Source organism: Schistocerca gregaria, chromosome 1 (genome assembly GCF_023897955.1).
Source record: "Schistocerca gregaria isolate iqSchGreg1 chromosome 1, iqSchGreg1.2, whole genome shotgun sequence".
Classification (NCBI taxonomy): domain Eukaryota; kingdom Metazoa; phylum Arthropoda; class Insecta; order Orthoptera; family Acrididae; genus Schistocerca; species Schistocerca gregaria.
In genome coordinates, this window is record NC_064920.1 from 1,037,272,624 (window position 1) to 1,037,293,206 (window position 20,583).

General features: G+C 42.2%; 1 protein-coding gene across 2 annotated transcripts in view; it reads right to left on the reverse strand.

Annotated features, from left to right (window-relative positions):
* Nucleotides 1-11,468: 11,468 nt before the first annotated feature.
* The window catches only part of LOC126279611 (solute carrier organic anion transporter family member 74D-like), a 186,171-nt gene continuing 177,056 nt past the window's right edge, over nt 11,469-20,583 (reverse strand). The window contains exons 11-14 of one of the 2 annotated variants that reach the window (XM_049979693.1): nt 20,407-20,573; nt 17,832-17,935; nt 16,204-16,305; nt 11,469-12,329 (exon numbers count right to left, since the gene is read on the reverse strand). In XM_049979693.1, the coding sequence (XP_049835650.1) occupies nt 12,175-12,329; nt 16,204-16,305; nt 17,832-17,935; nt 20,407-20,573 (528 nt within the window). In that variant the 3' untranslated portion in view covers nt 11,469-12,174. The remainder of the gene's footprint in view (nt 12,330-16,203; nt 16,306-17,831; nt 17,936-20,406; nt 20,574-20,583) is intronic. The other variant, XM_049979692.1, reaches the window with a different exon arrangement.

Sequence of the window (20,583 nt, forward strand, 5' to 3'; positions counted from 1 at the left end):
ATGGAAACCCAGTTCTAAGCAAAGAAGGGAAAGCAGAAAGGTGGAAGGAGTATATAGAGGGTCTATACAAGGGCGATGTACTTGAGGACAATATTATGGAAATGAAAGAGGATGTAGATGAAGATGAAATGGGAAATACGATACTGCGTGTAGAGTTTAACAGAGCACTGAAAGACCTGAGTCGAAACAAGGCCCCCGGAGTAGAAAACATTCCATTGGAACTACTGACGGCCTTGGAAGAGCCATTCCTGACAAAACTCTACCATCTGGTGATCAAGATGTGTGAGACAGGCGAAATACCCTCAGACTTCAAGAAGAATATAATAATTCCAATCCCAAAGAAAGCAGGTGTTGACAGATGTGAAAATTACCGAACAATCAGTTTAATAAGTCACAGCTGCAAAATACTAACACGAATTCTTTACAGACGAATGGAAAAACTAGTAGAAGCCGACCTCGGGGAAGATCAGTTTGGATTCCGTAGAAATGTTGGAACACGTGAGGCAATAGTGATCCTACGACTTATCTTAGAAGCTAGATTAAGAAAGGACAAACTTACGTTTCTAGCATTTGTAGACTTAGAGAAAGCTTTTGACAATGTTGACTGGAATACTCTCTTTCAAATTCTGAAGGTGGCAGGGGTAAAATACAGGGAGCGAAAGGCTATTTACAATTTGTACAGAAACCAGATGGCAGTTATAAGAGTCGAGGGACATGAAAGGGAAGCAGTGGTTGGGAAGGGAGTGAGACAGGGTTGTAGTCTCTGCCCAATGTTATTCAATCTGTATGTTGAGCAAGCAGTGAAGGAAAACAAAAGAAGAATTTGGAGTAGGTATTAAAACCCATGGAGAAGAAATAAAAACTTTGAGGCTCGCCGATGACATCGTAATTCTATGAGAGACAACAAAGGACTTGGAAGAGCAGTTGAATGGAATGGATAGTGTCTTGAAAGGATGATATAAGATGAACATCAACAAAAGCAAAACGAGGATAATGGAATGTAGTCGAATTAAGTTGGGTGATGCTGAGGGAATTAGATTAGGAAATGAGACACTTAAAGTAGTAAAGGAGTTTTGCTATTTGGGGAGCAAAATAAGTGATGATGGTCGAAGTAGAGAGGATATAAAATGTAGACTGGCAATGGCAAGGAAAGCGTTTCTGAAGAAGAGAAATTTGTTAACTTCGAGTATAGATATAAGTGTCAGGAAGTCATTTCTGAAAGTATTTGTGTGGAGTGTAGCCATGTATGGAAGTGAAACATGGACGATAAATAGTTTGAACAAGAAGAGAATAGAAGCTTTAGAAATGTTGTGCTACAGAAGAATGCTGAAGATTAGATTGGTAGATCGCATAACTAATGAGGAAGTATTGAATAGGATTGGGGAGAAGAGAAGTTTGTGGCACAACTTGACGAGAAGAAGGGATCGGTTGGTAGGACATGTTCTGAGATATCAAGGAATCACCAATTTAGTTCTGGAGGGCAGCGTAGAGGGAAAAAATCATAGAGGGAGACCAAGAGATGTCTACACTAAGCAGATTCAGAAGGATGTGGGTTGCAGTGGGTACTGGGAGATGAAGAAGCTTGCACAGGATAGAGTAGCATGGAGACCTGCATCAAACCAGTCACAGGACTGAAGACCACAACAACAACAACATAGTTTGTAGTTCCGACAATCGCCACACAAGCGTTGCATTGCGTTGTTTTGTTGTGTCAGATGACAATCGCCAGACAGTCAGTCCTTTGTTCTTAGTTGCACCGAGTTACTCGCGTAACATGGTTGGCGCAAGGCTTACATTCGATGGAAGGAAGTCAGTTTTGAAGTGGTATTTTAAGTACGAAAATATTAATGAGTTCAACGGCAAAGGCGAAATGAGTATGAAACAGAGCCACCGGCACGTTTATCGATTCGTGGCATTATAGACAAATTTGAAACCGAAGGCTGTGTTAAAGGTGTATACAAACAACGATGTGGACGACCTGTAACAGTAACAAGTCCTGATAACTTCCGTCGTGTGTTACAACAATTCACTCGATCACCACAGAAGTCTGTGAGACAGTGTGGTCGTGTAACTGGAGTGAGTAGCTCAAGTGTTCGGTGAATTTTGAAGACTGCAAAGTGGAAGTGCTACATCCCACGATTGCTACACGCAGTGAACGAGGACGACCCAGATCGTAGAATGGAGTACTGCGAGTGGTTTACTAACATGGTCCGCAACGATGAAGAGTTTGCAGAGATGACTGTGTGGTCTGATGAGGCAGAGTTCAAACTCAGTGGTACAGTAAATCGCCACAACTGCATCTACTGGGCCGCCGAAAATCCGAACGTCCATGTAGACAAAGCCGTAAATCCGCCAGGAGTAAATGTGTGGTGTAGGTTGTCTCATCGGGGCTTGATTGGAGCATTCTTCTTTGACGGCACTGTTACTGGTGAGATGTATGTTCAGAAGCTTCAGACATCCATTTTACCTGCCATCCGATACTTGTATTAAGACGGAAAAGTTTACTTTCAACAAGATGGTGCCCCAGCCCACTACCAAAATCGTGTTAGGGCGTATCTCGACGAAAATCTACCAGGAAGATGGATAGGCCGTAGAGGTTCTGTGGAGTATCCAGCAAGTTCCCCAGACCTAACTCCTCAGGACTTTTTTCCTGTGGGGAACACTAAAGGACGTCGTTTATCGACAAAACCCACGCAAACTGGATGAACTTCGAGAATCCATCGTACATTCATGTGCAAATATCCAACTGAACACATTGCACTCAGTAATTCGTGCTGCAGATCGGTGCCATAGTTTGTATGTGGATGTTAATAGTGACCATTTCGAACACGTACAGTGATATCCTTAAGTTGGACTTTAAGCTACACTTTCACCAAAAATGAGACACCTCTGTCAATTAGTTTGCAAGTTATGGACTTTTAAACAGTGGATACATTTTTTGGGTTCAAATGGTCCAAATGGCTCTTAGCACTATGGGACTCAACTGCTGTGGTCATCAGTCTCCTAGAACTTAGAACTACTTAAACCTAACTAACCTAAGGACATCACACACATCCATGCCCTAGGCAGGATTCGAACCTGTGACCGTAGCAGTCACACGGTTCCGGACTGCGCGCCTAGAACCGCGAGACTACCGCGACCATTTTTTGGGCCCCTCTGTATTTACAGAACATGGTGCCTATAACTTTGACGCTCTGTAGCGTCGTTAGGTAACATCTCCTGATATGTGTTCCTATTCCAAATATTATTTATTCACATCCCTCTACAAGTCCTAGAAATTTGTAACTCAGAATTTCTGAACGCCCTGTATAGGTTCATTGTTAAGTTATTCAGAATGAGGGGAATGTTTATTTGTTTCACGCAGTCCAGCAGATTCCTACGGAAATGTATCTTTCCTTAAAATTCGATGCAGCCATATTTTGCAACTTCTCGTATTCATTTCGCCTTGTGGAATTCGAGAAAACCTGCTACCCCCGTCTGCCCTTGAATCACAGTTTTCTACACAACACTGCGGCATTCTTCAACACTGACAAGTTGACCAGAGCTCCAAGCGCTAATAGAAAGCTCTGATGCTCAAATCGTTACAGGATCTGAAAGCTGGCTAAAGCCGAAGATACGCTCAGCCGAAATTTTTGCGAAGAACCTAACGGTGTTCCGAAAGGATGGGCTAACCAAGGTTGGCGGTGGCATGTTTGTTGCTGTTACAATTAGTTTACCTTGTCGCGAAATTGAAGCAGATAGTTCCTGTGACTTAGTATGGCCAGAGGTCATTGTTGGAAACCGGAATAAAATAATAATTGGATCATTTTACCGACCTCCCAATGCAGACGATACAATTGCTGAAAGAAAACTTGAGTTTGATTTCAAACACGTACCCGACTCATGCGATTATAGTTGGCGGTGACTTTAATTTACCCTCAATATGTTGGCAAAAATAAATGTTTAATTCCGGAGGTATGCATAAAACAACATCCGAAATTCTGCTAAACACATTCCCCGAAAAATTATTTCGAGCAGTTAGTTCATGAGCCCAGGCGAATAGTAAACGGTTGTGAAAACACACTTGACCTCTTAGCAACAAAATAATCCTGAGTTAATAACGAGCATCAAAGTGGATACAGGGATTAGTGAACACAGGGTTGTCGCAGCGAGAATGAATATCGTAACCCCCAAAAACTTCCAAAAGTGAACAGAAAGTATACTTATTAAAAAAAGCAGATAAAAATTCACTTGACGCCTTCCTGAGACACAATCTCTACTCCTTACAAATTAATGATGTAAGTGTAGACCAGATGTAGCTTGAATTCAGAGAAATAGTATCTGCAGCAATTGAGAGTTTTATACTAAATACGTTAACCAAATGGTACACAAAACGTGTCAGAACACTGTTGCAAAACGAGGAAACAAACATGCCAAACTTAAACAGACGCAAAATCCCCAAGATTGGCGACCTTTTACAGTAGCTCGAAATTTAGCGCGGACTTCAGTGCTATAGGCTCATAACATTATACACGACGAAATTTTGTCTCGAAACCTGGCAGAAAATCCAAAGAGGTTCTGGCCGTATGTGGAATATGTTAGCGGCAAGAAACAGTCAATGCCTTCTCTACGCGATAACAGTGGAGATACTATCGAAGACAGTGCTGCCAACGCAGATTTACTAAACACAGCCTTCCGAAATGCCTTCACGAAAGAAGACGAAGTAAATATTCCAGAACGCGAAAGAGAACAGCTGCCAACATGAGTAACGTAGAAGTAAATATCCTCTGAGTAGTGAAACAACTTAAATAACTTAATAAAAGCAAGTCTTCTGGTCCAGAACCAATTACATTCCTTTCAGAGTATGCTGACGCATTAGCTCCATACTTCACAATCATATACAACCGTTCGCTCGCCAAAAGATCCGTACCCTAAGACTGGAAAGTTGCACAGGTCACAACATTATTCAAGAAAGGTAGTAGGAATAATCCACTTAATTATAGGCCCATATCATTAACGTCGATATGCAGCAGGATTCTAGAACATATATTGTGTTTGAACATTATGAACTGCCTCTAAGGAAACGGTCTATTGACACACAGTGAACATGTGTTAAGAAAACATCGTTCTTGTGAAACACAACTAGCTCTTTATTCGCATGAAGTGTTGAGTGCTATTGACAAGTGATTTCAGATCGATTTAGTATTTCTGGATTTCCAGAAGGTTTTTGACACTGTACCACACAAGCAGCTTATAGTGAAATTGGGTGCTTATGGAATATCGTCTCGGTTATTTGACTGGATTTGTAACTTCCTGTCAGAGAGGTCACAGTTCGTAGTAACTGACGGAAAGTCATCGAGTAAAACAGGAGTGATTTCTGGCGTTCCTCAAGTTCGTGTTATAGGCTCTTTGCTGTTCCTTATCTATATAAACGATTTGGGAGACAATCTGCGCAGTCGTGTTAGTTTGTTTGCAGATGACACTGTCGTTTATCGACTAATAAAGTCATCAGAAGATCAAAACAAACTTCAAAATGATTTAGAAAAGATATCTGAATGGTGCGAAAATTGGCAGCTGACTCTAAGTAACGCAAAGTATGAGGTCATCCGCATGAGTGCTAAAAAGGAATTCGTTAAACTTCGGTTACACGATAAATCAGTCAAATATAAAGGCCGTTAATTCAACTAAATACCTAGGAATTACAATTACGAACAACTTAAATTGGAAGGAACACATAGAAAATGTTATGGGAAGGGTTACCAAAGACTGCGTTTTATTGGCGGGACACTCAGAAAATGTAAGAGATCTGCTAAAGAGACAGTCTACACCACGGTTTTCTGTCCTCCTTTGGAAAACTGCTGCGCGGTGTGGGATCTTTACCAAGTAGGACTGAAGGAGTACATCGAAAAAGTTGAAAGAAGGGCAGCACGTTTTGTATTATCGCGAAATATGGGAGACTGTCACTGAAATGATACAGGATTTGGGCTGGACATCATTAAAAAAGAAAGGCGTTTTTCATTGCGACGGAATCTCCTCACGAAATTCCAATCACCAACTTTCTCCTCCAAATGCGTAAATATTCTGTTGACACCGAGCTACATAGGGAGAAATGTCACCATGATAAAACGAGGGAGATTAGAGCTCGTACAGAAAGATACAGGTGTTCGTTCTCTCCGATCGCTATACGAGATTGGAATAATAGAGAACTGTGAAGGTGATTCGATGAACCCTGTGCCAGGCACTTAAATATAATTTGCAGAGTATCCATGTAGATGTAAATGTAAACGTAGACGTAGACACGTTTTTTAGGGTCTTAATTTAATATAAAATGTGCCCATATGTTTCATACACCCCTACATACTAAGATAATCCCTAATTACACCAGTTCTCGCACTTAACTTCAGGTACTACGTGGTTCCAAAACAGCTGCCTTGTACCATGTGACGTTCATCTGACCAACGAGAGTGCACACAGACAAAAAGTTGTCGCTACGTTCTTTATTCAGAGCTTTAATAATGCCTAGCTGAGTGAGACATCTACTGGCAGTGCCAGGTACTAGTCTTGACACTGCGAATCGTGACCCCAGAAAGTTGAGGAATTAACGTCGAGTGCTGGGAAAGAGAAAGTCGCACCGATTACACAGAGGAATGACGTTAGGACTGTTCCTGTCAGTTTTGTTCCTGGTGCCTGCAGAATTCTTATGGTTGGAGTGTACGTGCAGTGCCTATGTGTATGTGCTGTGTGGCCTGTGCTAATGACTGCCAATGTGAAACACTTCTGTTTAATAGACAGACCTCTGCATTGCAGGTTACACTGAATTTGCTGAATGTGCCATCTGACAGCGCTTAATGTTCAAATTAAATGATGGCAGGAGTCTACTGTGACTGAAAATTTAAGCAACACTTTTAATTTTACGCTGGCTAATTTCGACCTCATGGTCATCACCAAGTTTTTGAGAGCCTTCTTCGGCACCCTATTGGGGCTTTGCCCCTCTGTGGCGCTGACGTCGGGGTTGCCGGTCACCGTCGATGGCCGCGTGTTGCCTCCCGGTCGCGATGCTACGACTGCACGTTCCCGGGTCTCTGCCGGCAGCGGTAAGCTCAGTTGGGGGCACGGATGGCCGCTCTGGACGCGTCTACTCGCCTAAATCTGGGCGACTGCGTCTCTCTCGAATCCGACCAAGCGCCCAGGATGAGGCGCGCACCGCCGGGACATGATAGGGTTTCGAGGTATTTCTTGCAGGGGGGCTCTGCCTCCTCCTGTTTCGAGATTTGGGCGAACGCTTGCAATTTTTACATTACAAATATTGTGAGCAACACACCTTTCGTTTTTTGTACATATGGAATATCCATTAGCCTCTATCCAGGTTAAGCAAGGTACTGATGATGTACAGCTGAATTATTTGCCATTTTGTGAGAAGAAAGGGCTGCAAGTGTTTAGTGGTGCCGGCCGCTGTGTCCCAGCGGTTCTAGGCGCTTCAGTCCGGAACCACGCTCCTGCTACGGTCGCAGGTTCCAATCCTGCCTCGGGCATGGATTTGTGTGCCCTTAGGATAGTTAGGTTTAAGTTGTTCTAAGTCTAGGGGACTGATGGTCTCAGATGTTGTCCCATGGTGCTGAGAGCCATTTGAACCATTTTTGTTACGTAGTGAATTCAGAACCGGTGACTAATAAAATGACGTTAACGAACATGATTCAGTACAAGGCTGAACTTACAGATACAGTTCCGCCGAGAAAATCAACTCCGTGTATGAAAGAATTGAAGAGTCCCGAAGAGGAAAAGTTAGAAAAGGACGTGATTCACCCTCGCAAAACACCCCAGACAACACCTATTTCCTTGGTACTGAAAGCTTCTGGCAAATCAGAACCGGTGGTGCCAAAGGCTTCTGGCAGATTAAAGCTGGTGGTGAATTAACGTGAGTTAAATAACAATTTGGTGCTTGGGTCAACTAAGCTGCCTGATTCGCACACATGTCTAATTCTGTTGGGAGTGCGACTGTCAAGAAGGTTGTCTCTATCAAAGGATGGCAGGTGCAGGACGATGGGTTGTGTAGCCCCAGTAACACAGCATTTATGGAATCAGAGGACCTCAGTTAGTTTCGGTGTCTGAATTTTTGCCTCTCAGAATATCTTTATATTTACTGTTGTTGCATCTTAAACCCAAACACATTTAATACATGTAAGAAAATTGTGTCTGTTGTCCAATTTTTTTAAATTAATTTGTTGCTTAGGGGACGATACGTTCAACTCCCAGTCCTTCCACTGTCAATGTTGGTACCCAATCGTTCCATAGACTTGTCTACGAACTGTCTTTTCAGATCTCGTGATCTCGGGTTTGTTGATCACGAAATATTTCGGAATAAGCTCATACCTCACATATTATACAGGGTACAATGGGTGCAGATATATCTTTTGGTGACTGAGAACGGTCTGCTGACAACATTACATTTGCGGACTAGTAATTATAGCTATGTTGTTGTGGTCTTCAGTCCTGAGACTGGTTTGATGCAGTTCTCCATGCTACTCTATCCTTGCAAGCTTCTTTATCTCCCAATACGTACTGCAACCTACATACTTCTGAATCTGTTTAATGTATTCATCTCTTGGTTTTTACCCTCGACGCTGCTCTCCAATGCTAAATTTGTGATCCCTTGATGCCTGAGAACATGTCCTACCAACCGGTCCCTTCTTCTTGTCAAGTTGTGCCACAAACTCCTCTTCTCCCCAATCCTATTCAATACCCCCCCCATGAACCATGGACCTTGCCGTTGGTGGGGAGGCTTGCGTGCCTCAGCGATACAGATACCCGTACCGTAGGTACAACCACAACGGAGGGGTATCTGTTGAGAGGCCAGACAAACGTGTGGTTCTTGAAGAGGGGCAGCAGCCTTCTCAGTAGTTGCAAGTGCAACAGTCTGGGTGATTGACTGATCTGGCCTTGTAGCAATAACCAAAACGGCCTTGCTGTGCTAGTACTGCGAACGGCTGAAAGCAAGGGGAAACTACGGCCGTAATTTTTCCCGAGGGCATGCAGCTTTACTGTATGATTAAATAGAAAGGTGAATACAGAGTTATAAATACAAAATCAAATAGGGGTAATGCAGGAGTAGGTTTAATAATGAATAGGAAGTATAATGAATAGGAAGTATTGAATAGGATTGGGGAGAAGAGAAGTTTGTGGCACAACTTGACCAGAAGATGGGATCGGTTGGTAGGACATGTTCTGAGGCATCAAGGGATCACCAATTTAGCATTGGAGGGCAGCGTGGAGGGTAAAAATCGTAGAGGGAGACCAAGAGATGAATACACTAAGCAGATTCAGAAGGATGTGGGTTGCAGTAGGTACTGGGAGATGAAGAAGCTTGCACAGGATAGAGGAGCATGGGGAGCTGCATCAAACCAGTCTCAGGACTGAAGACCACAACAACAGTTATATGATCTACCCATCTAATCGTCAGCATTCTTCTGTAGCACCATATTTCGAAAGCTTCTATTCTCTTCTTGTCCAAACTATTTATCGTCCATGTTTCACTTCCATGCATGGCTACACTCCATACAAATACTTTCAGAAACGACTTCCTGACAGTTAAATCTATACTCGATGTTAACAAATTTCACTTCTTCGGAAATGCTTTCCTTGCCATTGCCAGTGTACATTTTATATCCTCTCTACTTCGACCATCATCAGTTATTTTGCTCCCCAAATAGTAAAACTCCTTTACTACTTTAAGTGTCTCAGTTCCTAATCTAATTCCCTCAGCATCACCCAACTTAATTCGACTACATTCCATTATTCTCGTTTTGCTTTTGTTGATGTTCGTATTATATCCTCCTTTCAAGACACTGCCCATTCAGTTGAACTGCTCTTCCAAGTTCTTTGCTGTCTCTGACAGAATTACACTGTCATCGGCGAACCTCAAAGTTTTTATTTCTTCTTCATGGATTTTAATACCTACTCTGAATTTTTCTTTTCCTCCCTTCACTGTTTGCTCAATATACAGATTGAATACCATCGGGGAGAGGTTACATCCCAGTCTCACTCCCTTCCGAACCACTGCTTCCCTTTCATGTCCCTCGACTCTTATAACTGCCATCTGGTTTCTGTACAAATTGTAAATAGCCTTTCGCTCCCTGTATTTTACTCCTGCACCTTAAGAATTTGACAGTATTTGCGGACTAGTAATTATTGCTATAACAAGTCATATATTTTAAGTTGGTTAGTACCTCCACGTACATGTGGCAATAGCAAACCGTCGACGCTTATGCACTGCTGGGTGGCAGGTCCGGCGTTGAGGTGTGGGTGAACTGACAGTTGTAGTCCACTTAGTGGTGCAGTTATGTCTGTGCAGAAAACATCAGGTAGTAAATTATGTGATGAAACTTCCTGGCAGATTAAAACTATGTGCCGGACCGAGACACGAACTCGGGACCTCTGTCTTTCGCAGGCAAGTGCTCTACCAACTGAGCTACCCAAGCAGCACTCACGCCCCGTCCTCACTGCTTTACTTCAGCCGGTATCTCGTCTCCTACCTGTCATATTAGCGCACACTCCGCTGCAAAGTGAAAACCTCATTTTGAAATTATGTGATGTTCGATGCAGAGAAAAAACAAACATCACTTTGATGTCCGTACATACTGAGATAGCACATATAAAAATATCTGTTCTTATACTGTTTATATCCTGGATATTGACATTAATACTCGAACTTATTTTCAACTGTTTTAATTGCTTTTTGTGATACGTGATCTCTTTCACTACCTTGTACCACGAAATTAATCTGCTTCCTGGAAAACAATAATTGTTGAAAAAAGAAGGCTCAATTTTTTCCGCTACAAATAGTACAGAAATCGCATTTTATCAAAGGACTGTGCCTACTGGAATAAATTTTTTTAAAGTTTAGACGAGTTCAGATTCATCAGAACTTTCGTAATTAAAATACTGATTCACTTTCTTAGACCAGGGTCGTGTGTTTTATCCGTAATTGGAGTAAATTGTGAGGAATCGTACACAGGGATCAAAATCAATTTCTTAGATGTAAAACAATAATAGAGCTAAAAATTGTTTTTCAGCAGAACGTTACTCACATTATTTTTCATAAATAGTCAAACAAGTGGACTTTGGAGATGTAATGAATGTTAACTATCGTAATAGGAAAAGAATATTCATATTTGAAAAACTGACTGCTACAAAACGTAGATTTCACGTTGTGACCAAATGTTAGTTGTAAAAATATCGATCATAAAAAAGATGTCTTCTACATCAAGCTCTTGACCTGGAAATTGATGTAGAACAAAGAAGGTATATGTCGTTATTTAGTAGTTAACTGACGTTATTTAAAAGCATATTACGTAACTTCTATCAATATAGAGACAGAAAGAGTTTGAAGCCAGGTTTTGTGGTAACGACAAAAATCTGAACTTTGTTGCCCTGCATGCGATGCAGTAAGTATGTTACCCCTTTGTGAATGTTTTCTCTGCCGTGAAGACAAGTTTTATGGTAATTCCATTATATCTGAAAGAAGTGAGAAAGAAATCCAGTCTAAAGTACTGAGAGGAGCAGAAAGGAGTATCTGTTTTTTTTTTTTTTCAGATATGAAAGAAGTTTGTTACTTGAAAAATGTTTATCACAAAACAAAGAGGACCAATTTCACAATAACTTAGGATTCTTAACTAGCATGATGAAAAATAAATACAAGTTCGTTCCCTTACACATTCTAAACCGTGTTCACTAGACGTCTGTGAACACAACTTAGGAGATCACTGAAAAAAGTTCTTCTTTTATAGAATCATAATTATTGGCATTTCTCCTTCATGCTGATCTTTCGCATTTTCGCCTTTTTGTTCGTTGCCTGAATTCGGCTGGTTCGTCGGTCACGTATGAAATAGTATTATACTTTATTAAATAAATTAATGAACTGTCACATGTCCAAATATCTATAAATAATATCACACGGCACTTCCATGCACTACAGGATGCAAAAATGCCACCAACAGAGGTGGTGGGCACGTAGGTTCCGACGTACAAAGAAGCTGCAGAATCCAGCAATATGAAATCGTGCGGAAAATCCCTTTGTTTTGTCGAGACTAGAGGCGTGCTGAGCTGTACGAAAGACGCGCTGGCGACTTGCGGTGCCGGCATTGGTCTTGCATTGACCGGCGACGAGCTGTATGCGGCGAGGGCGTGGTGTGGGCGTGGCTACGTGACGCCCACAGCGTCGTGGGGCTTGTCCGACGCCTCGGACTGTTGGGACTTGCCGCGCTTCTTCTCGTGGTGGTCCTCGTCGTAGATCTGGAGGCCCTTCACGTGGTACCACACGCCCACGTCCAACAACGTGCCCGCTATCAGGAACCCTGCAAAATCGTGTCTCCTGTTACTTCGTATTGTTAAATACATTTTTTTGTACTAGCGATGGAATTGCACTAAAGTCTAGTGAAAATACTTCAAGACGAAGATAAGTAAATGAATCTTTCTTGAATGGTGTTAACTGGTTCTGTGATAGTGGATTTTCATCAAAATTAGGTAAAAGCACAACATTTAATTTGACACTGTGCAACACCTGATAACCTTATCAACGTATGTTCAAGAGAGGAAAATCGGTCTTGCCATATTTGTGAGTGGGTACCCTGACAGCACTTTGAGTTTTTATGTTTGAGGAAGTTAATGTGTTACAATGATTTCTACGTTCGAGGGTAACAGCACACTTGAGAGTTTAAAATGTAAAATAACCGAACTTGGCTGATTTTCTTTCTTTTATTGACTTTTTATGGCGTCATATTCTGGGACATGTCGTCATTGTATCTCACAGGAAACAAGAAATTGTGGTATATTGGTGCTTCATTGGTATATGAGACGCTGAACTGTGAGCCAGACTGAAGAAAACATATCAGACAAAAATGGTTCAAATGGCTCAGAGCACTATGGGAATTAATATCTGAGGTCATCAGCCCCTAGAACCTAGGATTGGTTAAACCTAACTAACCTCAGGACATCACACACATCCATGCCAGAGGCAGGAATCGAACCTGCGAACGTAGCGGTCCCGCGGTTCCAGACTGAAGCGCCTAGAACCGCTCGGCCACAGAGGCCGGCACATGGCAGACGCATGTGTTCACGTCTGTTATGTTTGCATCTGACGCTAAGTCATCTTTTGTGCGAAAGAACAACGTGGTACAGTGTCAAAATACTTCTACAGTTATCGGTGTGACTAATACTATAAAGAAGCTTAACTGATAATTCAGATTGTGAAGAAACTGTATTTCGTTTATAAAGGCTAATTATAAAATAGAGTCCTTTAATTTCTTTTAGAAGGTAATATTTATTTTTGTTGAGCTAACAAAGCTGAACTATGACAGTATACATATTTTCTCTGCCAACACACATTACAGGAGTTAAGTGAAATTTCATACCAATGTTTAGTCGGAACTTATACATACTATGTTTTGTTAAGAAAGAAGTACAAATGAATTTGTCAGAAGAATTTAAAATATTCAGTCACGCTCACAGCGGCCCTAGCTTAATAATGAATAACCAGCTAGAGGTAAAGAACCAATTGTTTCCCCAAAATTTCATCCAATATATATAATTTTGAATTGATAGACAAAATATTTATTCAATCATAGGTCAGCTTAATTATTCAACAGAAGACAAATATCATTCTGATCAAAGAAATACTGAAGTGCTCATTACCAATTGCTTTTAAAAAGTATACGAGATGTCCTAGGAGGACTGGCCAATATTCAGGGAGCTGTCAGGAATTACCATTCGAAGGAAAAACGCATAACACCTTCTTCTTCGATACTGTGAATCAAATCTCTTCTACTGCAAGCTCTTTCCTTTCTATATTTTGGGAGGAGGTACTGTGGACCAAAACAAGAAAAAACTGTCTAGCAATCATGAGCTCTAAAATACATAACTTACACTTGTTCAGTAGAAGAGACGTGTTTGACAGTAGCGAATATAAGATATGCACTTTAGAGCAAGTGTTTAGCAGATATTTTTGCTCCGAATGATCGCTCCTGTCGTATCAATAAATACTGACTATTGCGTTTGGGACACGCTGTATGTTTCTTCAGAATTTCGGCCAGGAGTATTTCTTTGGACTCCTTGCCATAAGAGACATAAGAATAATTCTATAAGCATTACAGTTAATGTACCATTTTCTTTTTCCTCCTTCCCTTGGACCTAATCTTACTTTCTTTCTTTCTTTCTCTCTCTCTCTCACTCTCATATTTTTGAACTTTCATAAGTTGTTACATGTTTTGATTATTTAAGAAGTTATATCTCAGCATTATAAGAGGAATTATAATATTTATAATGATAATAATAGTAAAGTATTTGTTAAAAAAGAAAGAAATGTATACATATATTCATGAAAATACACTCATGTTCAGAAAAATCGGAACATCTTGAACAATTAGGGAAAGGATGTTCATGTGCATAGGGCATGTATATTAGTATTTTCTGCAGAAATAATTAGCATTTCAGTCACGTCAGTATCATGAGTGCTGTTGCCTAGTTGGCACAAGCTCCGCCATGTGCCCTGTTAACTTGTTCCATGCGTGACGGCATCGACGCGTATAGGGGCGGATGGCTTCCTGTCGCACAGCCCTCCGTGGTGCATTCACTTGGTACCAAAATTCATCTGTCGTGATTGGCTATTGGGTCACAGTCTTGTACCCGTCATTTCACCATATCCTACACATTTTGGATTGGCGACAAGTCTGCTGATCTGGCGGGCCAGGGCAAAAGGCTGACATCCTGTTACATCGTGAAGGCACGTGTTCATGCAGCAACATGTGGTCGTGCATTGTCTTGCTGAAAAATGGCGTCTGGGGTGTTGTGGACAAAGGGTATGGCTACGTGTCGCTAGATGTCATTCAATTAGGTCACACTGGTCACAGTGTCCTGGGCGTACACCATCTATGATTTGTAGTTGTACTCAATAGCACCCCATAAGGCCTTGAGCTGGTGCTCTATATCTTGGACGAATACAGTCACTGTGACGGCACTCCCTCAGTCTACAGCGAATCAAAATGCGGCCATCAGAACCTGGATTCTTCTGGAAACACTATCTGATGCCATTCCTGTCCCCAGTGACGTCGTCCCACACTTTCGTCAAAGACAAGCAGAAAAGTGGACGATAAACACGTAACAAGTGCCGTAATAAACGGCGAGGGACTCTCACTCCTGATAATGTACGATGTGTTACACTGTTCCACTGCTGCGTCAGAGCCTAGGAGGATGCAGATTTGTCTTGCTGTGCCATTCGGATGAGGTGTCGATCTCCTCAGGGGGGGGGGGGGGGGGAGGTTAGTCTAGGTGGTGCGACCTGACACATCTCGTCGTTTCCACGGTCTTCCGTGAACCATTCTGCACACACCCGTTGCAGTGCTGAAACACTTCGTCTCACATGAACAGCAATTTCCCGGATGGATACATCACATTCTCCCATGCCAATAATGCGTCCTCTTTCAAACTTACTGATTTGACAGTACGATTCCTGCACATGTCTGCGAGGCATCCTGCATATCTCCTCAAGTCACCCTGATTCATTACCTTAGGGTTTTAGCGACAACTAGAGCCATAGGCACATTTTACTAGTAGGTGGTGTTGACCGCTGATATCGATGTCGACCTTGAAACCGCGGGCCGACATGGTTCAAATGCTAATCATTTCTGCAGAACGTACTAATGTACATGTTCTGTGAATATGAACGCCATATGCGAACTCGTTAACATTCTCTCTTCTTCTGTAGTGAACATTTTTAGTTTCTGTTGCTCTTCGATACAACAGACGGAATCACTTAGGCGGCAAGACCCTAAATGTAAACATAACAGCACGAATAAAGGTTTACGCCATGTTGTTGTTCGTCTGGCGCATGGTCCAGAATGTTACGCATCAATGAAGCAGACCTCTACGATGAAATATACAAAATAAAACTTCCCCGCGAGTAATTAAGGTGTATAGACTTTGAAAACAATGTAAAAGCTTTTGTAAATGACAGACTCATATTATAGTGTGGCTGCGTGCTTTTCTTCCTAGCTGATATTTCCGAAAACTGCTTCAGCATTCTAACGGCATAATGTATAAAGTGAAGCCAGTATTACTTGTTTCATGCCAGTTGGCTTCATGCTGTCTCTGCGCTTTGCAACAAACATCAGGACTTCAGAATTGTACTACGGGGTAAGAGAGGAACAAAGAAGTGGAAGTATCCGGCGACCTCACCTGCTGCCGTGAAGTTGAGCAGATAGCGCAGCGTCTTTCCGTCGTACAGCCAGCAGCTGCCCCTCTCGCCGCAAGACTCTCCCCACACCAGGCATGCTGAATCTGTCAACACAACAAATACAAATTTACTCATGTGCTTCCTTTCCGCCAGTCGTCCTGCATTTACACAAGAACTAATTTGTCGTACAACGTTTCAGCAGAAGAAGCATGAATTCAACTGACTCCTACTATCTGACTACTACTATCAGATGCAATCGACTGTATTAATTCGCTAATTAAGGCTCCTATCTCTTTCGTTTCCATAACCTTAGCACACCACCACCATGCTATATCAAAACCTATCTACTTCGTTTTTCTACTGTATCAATTCCAGTATGCTACAATTTTTCTGACAACAAAATCCCATAACATCCGTTTATGTATCCAGTATACATATTCCCTTCACGCCCTACATGCCATATATTCGGAGCATTCTCCTTCGATATTACACTTCTCAGTGCCAAACCTTCAATTTCTGTACAGGTATAACACTTATAGCTCATTGTCACCAAAAGATCAACAACATCAATTATATTAATATTAATATTAATGACCAGACAAAACAAATTTCATCTTAAAATGCTTAAAAAGGTATTGGGTATTTTTGATACAATATTTGGAGCGCTGAATCATAGATTTGTTCCCGCTACGTGACACGTGAAAAGTAAGTAGCTGTAGGTTTGTTATAATGTTTGGATATGGTAAAATGAATTTTACATTTTGTTGTTACAACTGTAATACTGGAAGAAATGTTTGTGGTTATTTCTGTTTCATGATACGAGCGGGGGTGTGGCAGTGGTGGAAGGAAAGGTCTTCCCGTCGTCACATAGTCAGAGTTACCGGCCATCAGAAACGTGACAACGACGGTCGAGTTCCAGAGAAGACGTCCCGAAGTGACTCGTCCAACCTCGCCGAAATAATGGAAAAAAAAGAATGCTACAAACTGACAAAGATTTTGAATGCAATTGATACTGTAAAGACCGAGTGAGTTCATGTTCAGCTTTAGTCTCGAATGGATGCAAACTTTCTCTTCCACGTTGTTAATGTTTGATCGAGGCTATTTCGAACTGTATGATATCACTGTAATAAAGTGGATGAAAAGTGTAGTTTATATGAAGATAATTGTTAGAATCATTTCTGAGTGGAATACATTGTGGATTAAGAGAAGCTGATTTTTTAAAGTTGACGTGAGCTTAATGAAACGGGAGATCAAATTATACGGGATGATGCTATTTTTGGAATATTGAATGCACGGGTGTGATATTTTATGGGCTATTCATGGAAGTGTGTAGCCGAAACAAATCGTAAGTATTGGAGTAAAACGTGACTGAAGTTGAAAAGAGTAATTTATAAACTTTTTTGCATGGGAATGGCTGAGGTCGGGGACTTACTACATAGACAAATTTAAGATTACAGTTTTGAACTTATTTTATAATCAAAAGTGGATACGTCGTCCATGCTTAGATATATTTTTTTCTTTATTTCGTAAGTGAAAAATGTGTATGTACAAAGAAATTAGACATTGTTTGTAATGAGTGTGTGATGCGTCAGTTTTTAAAGTGATAAACGCCCGCATTGGTTGGGCTTACCGAGGAGAGCCCCGTACACGACAGGACCTGGCGCGAACGCGAGTGCGCACAGCAGGACCTCAGCGAAGCCGATGGACAGCGCCTTGTCCGCCTCTTTCACACACCTGGAAGGAGAACAACTCTGTGAAACAGGACAAGAAGACTTACGATGATTACTCACTCATTTTTACTGTTTTAGTATTTCTTAATTTAATGGTCCACTACATGTAGAACCCCCCCCCCCCCCCCCCCCAAAAAAAAAAAAAGGTTCAAATGGCTCTGACCACTATGGGACTTAACATCTGAGGTTATCAGTCCCCTAGAACTTAGAACTACTTAAACCTAACGAACCTAAGGACATCACACACATCCATGCCTGAGGCAGGATTCGAACCTGCGACTGTAGCAGTCGCGCGGTTCCGGACTCAAGCGCCTAGAACCGTTCGGCCACCGAGGCCGGCTGTAGAACACCAGTTTATGTATATTATTAAAGAGTGTTTTGTTATGATGGTAAAGAATAATGCAAACGGGCATCTCTGTATTCGCAATTTTGGATATGAGAACTTCAAGGTTCGCAGAATGTTTGTTACATACATTCAAGCATACTAAGTAGACACAGGGAAGCTTTCGACAATGTTAACCTGAAATTGTGGATATAGCAGGGATAAAATGTAGAGAACGAAAGGTTACGTACTATTTGCGCAGAAAGCAGACTGCAGTTATGAGAGTCGCTCGACATGAAAGGAAGTGACACATCTAGTAGCCTGTCACCATAGTTGGTCAATTTGTGCACTGTGCAGGCAGCACAGGAGACGAAAGAGAAATTTTTAAAAGATATTAATGTTCAGGATGAAACATAAAAGTTTGAGGTTTGTCGATGGCATCGTAATTCTGTTAGACGCGACAAAAGAGTTGGAAGATCGGATGAAAGATAGAAAACTCGAACGGAATTGGCGTTGTCGGTTGCTGTCGCTCGCTATTGCTATCACCCCATGGCACCGAAATCCAGATACGATTGCGTTTCACACCTTAATCCTACTGATTGAAATTAGTGATCATTATGGTGTCTCTGTATAGTATTCACTTGTGATTTTCAATAACTGACTCTTATGAAATCGAATCCAGTGGTCTCCTGACTGCAAAGCATGTTCCGCAACAGTTAATCTGTATATTTCGGCCCTTTCACAGTTGCCCCTGTGTTGGCATTCGTATTCAAATACAGAGATATGTAAACGGCAGAATGTGGCACTGCGGACGGCAACATCTGTATAAGAGTGTCTGGAGCAGTTCTTAGATCGTTTACTGCTCCTACAGTGGCAGGTTATCAAGATTTAAGGGTGGTTTGAACGAGGTGTTATAGGCGGCGCACGAGCGATGGGACACAGCATCTCCAAAGTAGCGATGAAGTGGTGATTTTATCATACGAACATTTCACGAGTGTATCGTGAATATCAGGAATCAGGTAAAACATCAGATCTCTGACATTAGAGTGGGCGGAAAAAAATCCTGAAAGAATGGGGTCAACGACGACGGTAAAGAGTCGTTGAACGTGACAGAAGCGCAGCCTTTCAGCAAATTTTGCAGATTTCAATGGTGGACCATTAAGAAGGGTGAGGGGGGCGAACAATTCAACGAAACATCACCGATATGGGCTTTCGGAGCCGAAGGCTCACTCATGTACCCTTGATGACTGCACGACACAAAACTTTGCGCCTCGACTGGGCCCGTCATTAGATTGTTGACGACTGGAAACATGTTGCCTGGTAGGGCGAATCTCGTTTCAAATTGTATAGAGCGGATGGACGCGTACAGGTACGGGGACAACCTCATGAATCCATGGACCCGTACATAAGCATCCTGCCTGATCACCTGCATCTACTCATGTCCATTGTGCAATCCGACGGATTTTGACAATTCCAGCAGGATAATGCGACACCCCACACATCCAGAATTACTACTCTTCTGCGTTTAAACACTTCCGCTAAGCACTGAACTACCCAAACACGAACATTATTAACATTATTGAGCATATCTGGGATGCTTTGCAAGGTGGTGTTCAGAAGATATCTCCAACCCCTTGTACTCTTACGGATTTATGGACAGCCCTGCAAGATTCATGGTGTCAGTTGTCTTCAGCACTACTTCAAATATTAGTGGAGTCCACGCCTCGTGTTGTTGCGGCACCTCTGCGTGCTCGCAGAGGCTTTACACGGTTTTAGGTGTAGCAGTTTCTTCGGCCCCTCATGTTCAAGTTTCCACAGGTAGACGATGTCCTGTAAATGCCTTCTTTTCCAAAGATTTTCGAGCATCCCCAGATGGGGATGAAAAGTTAGGTTTCAGCAGGAAATTCATCCGACACGGCGTAATATCAGTAAAGTTTTGGTGTGTGACGTTCAAGGGCGTGAAAGTTTACATTTTACACAGTATGGGCAGCTTCTTGAGAAGAGGTTGTAAGATGAACTTCAAGAAAAGTAAAACAAGGGAAATGGAGTGCAGTAAAATTTAGTCAGATGGTTCTGTGGGCATTGGAGTAGGAAGTAAGACCGCGAAGATGTTATGAAAGCAACGTGAAGATAGTACGTAGTGAGTGACGTACCGGAACTGCAGCAGCAGGTTGCCGGCGCGGCCGGTGGCGACGAGGAAGCTGGTGAGGCAGTGCAGCGCGAGGAAGGCGCCGAAGCTGGCGGCGCAGCTGGCGGGACACGCACCCTCCACGGCGTGGCCGCCGCCGGGCCCCGGGATGCAGCTGCACCGACTGAACGTCTGCAACAGC